This window comes from Juglans regia, unplaced genomic scaffold, assembly GCF_001411555.2.
Source record: "Juglans regia cultivar Chandler unplaced genomic scaffold, Walnut 2.0 Scaffold_60, whole genome shotgun sequence".
Taxonomy (NCBI): domain Eukaryota; kingdom Viridiplantae; phylum Streptophyta; class Magnoliopsida; order Fagales; family Juglandaceae; genus Juglans; species Juglans regia.
The window spans coordinates 10827-13630 of NW_023360866.1; the positions used below are offsets into that span (position 1 = coordinate 10827).

General features: G+C 37.0%; 1 protein-coding gene across 1 annotated transcript; it reads left to right on the top strand.

Moving 5' to 3' along the window:
- Window positions 1–1070: 1070 nt before the first annotated feature.
- LOC118345971 lies at window positions 1071–1679 on the top strand. Its single transcript, XM_035687047.1, has one exon. The coding sequence runs from the start codon at window positions 1071–1073 to the stop codon at window positions 1677–1679; it is 609 nt and encodes a 202-aa protein (XP_035542940.1).
- The last annotated feature ends 1125 nt before the right edge of the window (window positions 1680–2804 follow it).

The following is a 2804-nucleotide window of genomic DNA, read 5'->3' on the forward strand; positions in this document are numbered from 1 at the left end:
TCATGTTTACATACTAGTATATGTTATCTGCTTACTGAGTTGTTGATAACTCACCCCTTATCTCCAAATATTTTTCAGATAATTTTGATGGTCCAGCTGGAGAACAAGAGTAGGAAATTTTAGCAAGGTGTGATGATCATAGTGGAATAAGTGCATGAGGGTACAAACGCTTATTTGAGAGTCGTAGTAGTAAATTGAGTTATTTTCGGTTATTTTGATTTGATGAATTAATGATATTTTTGAGTTTTTTTGGAGAGTTTTTAATTTATGTTATTGATAATTTCTTTATTGTCCTTATGAAGGAACAAAGATTTTTGGGTTAAGTAAATGAATTGATATTTTTTTGAAAGTTTCTGGATTTCATAATTGTGTTATTGAAGTTGATATTAAGTATTAAGAGCTAACTCTCCGGATCTCTAGGATCGGGGTGTTACAGTTGGTATTAGAGCCAGGTTTGAGATTCTGCATACTATAATAAGGAGTTGGTTGAAATTTGAGATTTTAGATATCTGTGGGTTTAGGAAGTAATTTCATACTTGAGGTATAGAAATTTGAGGACTACGAGATGATCTTGGGAATATTTCAGGTTAGAGATTATGCATACTACAATGAGGTGATTGATGAGAGTTAAGGTTTTAGAATTCCTGTAGGCGCTGGATCGTGACGTTGAGGAAATAATTTTCAGAGTTGTGGTGTAGACATTTGTGGGCTATAGGAGGTGATTTTTATGGGTATTTAGGGTATTAGAAGTCTCAGGTGTTAGACAAGATATTTTATGGAATTTGCAGGGTAGGAATTTTTATAGATATTCTGAGATGTTCATGTTGATTGAGGTTCGGTTCAGTTTTGTAGACTGCATATAAGGCTTTTGATAGGATGGAAGGTTTAGAGTCTGGAGTTATATAGAGTTACTACTATTGCTTGTACAATTTTTTATATGCACTTATGTTTGTTTTACTACTATCACCATTTGCTCATTTTGTACAAACCCTTTATTCTTGTAATATTTTATTTTAATAATCCAAGTTGTCAGGATGCCACCTCGTCGTCAGGAAAGAAGTGTATCGGGTATGAATGCGACAAATGATGAATGGGGATGCACCATAGAACAGTTTAATCGAATGCATCCTCCCACCTTCGATGGTCAGGGAGACGCAACCTTAGCGGAAGACTGGATCCAAGATATTAAGGAGATACTTCGCGTTACAAATTGCATGGACGAACATAAGGTTCTATTTTCTGCTTTCAAACTAACGGGAGAAGCAAAACGATGGTGGATTTTTGAAAGAACCATCAGAGAAGCGGAAGGGACGGAAATAGTCCGTTGGTTGCACTTCAAGCAAATATTTCTGGAACACTTTTTCCCAACCTCAGTCCGAGATGACAAGGCTATGGAGTTTGCTAATTTGGTACAAGGAGCTATGACAGTACATCAGTGCGTAGCTAGATTTATCGAGTTATCACGCTGTGCTGCATATTTGATCCCTGATGAGGAGAAGAAGGCTCGTAAGTTTGAACAGGGGCTGAATGAAAAGATTTATGAAAGAATTGTGGGCTTTCAAATCTGGAACTTCTTAGAATTGGTGAATAAGGCCACGGTATTTGAGCGGTGCCTTCAAAGAAGCGCAACACTACTGGAACAAAGGAAGAGGACTGCGCTAGAGGGGCTCAATCTGTGATGGATCAAGGGCCGTGGAAAAAGAGAAGTGATGGGAGCAACTCGGGGCAAAAGCAAATGCAAGTAAATCAATTGAACAGCCTCTGTAAGTTTTGTAATCGTGCACATACTAGAGAGTGCAGAAGGTTAATGGGGGCATGTTTTCGATGCAGTAAGACCGGACATCTTATCAGGGAATGCCCTTTACTGCTAACAGACAACAAGAAGCCTAACCCACATCCTAGTTCCCAACAAGCGAATCAGGGTAATAATCAACGTAGAATGGGACCGCCCGAGTGTTTGCACTGACATTTGAAGATGCTAAGAACTACAACAATGAGATCACAGGTACCTCACTCTATTTCTCCTTGAAATCTTTTTAATTGAGTCGAGATTAGCTTTGCTTGTATGGAACTGTTCTAATAGGATAGCTTAGAATATTAAAGTTTGGTTGAGAGTAGATTTTCTATGGATTTGAAATTTGTGAATCGAGGTTATTTTGGACTTAAACTTGGAACTTTTGATTTTACTATGTTCATGTTGGGGGTCCTCTATAGTTAGTTGTGACCTTTAAAAAAAAAAAATAACAGCACGGACTAGTTAAATGTGGAGGTTAGTTTTTTTCTGATGTATATGATTGAGATTCAATGTTTTTAGCACTATCGGTTGTTAGAGTGAGCAGCGGAAGCGTGGTTGTAGTGATGTGATAGTTTGAGCGTTTATTTCGTTATTTATTGGGGTTTTTATTTTAGGTGGAGATTTTGGAATTTATTATTTGGTCTTTAATTGCATTATGGAGGTTTATATTCTAGACTTGAAAAGCGCAGTGTGTGCAATCGTGTATGGCTAGGAAAAATATGGGAGAATACGATCGACAATATTGGAGGGTTAGAATTTGGAATATTAGGTTCGACAATTCCGGAATATTAATTAAGTTCGACAGTATGATTAACAAATGGGGTAGGCATGGAATCGTTGTAGCGGATAAATAATTAGGCCCTGCTTGTGGTACTAGCAAATTTCGAGGACAAAATTTTTTTTAAGGGAGGGAGAATGTAGCACCAAGATCCAATCAAGCTCAATTTTTATTTATTTATTTATTTTGTTATTTATTATTTTTCTCAACACGTTAACTTCCCCATATGTT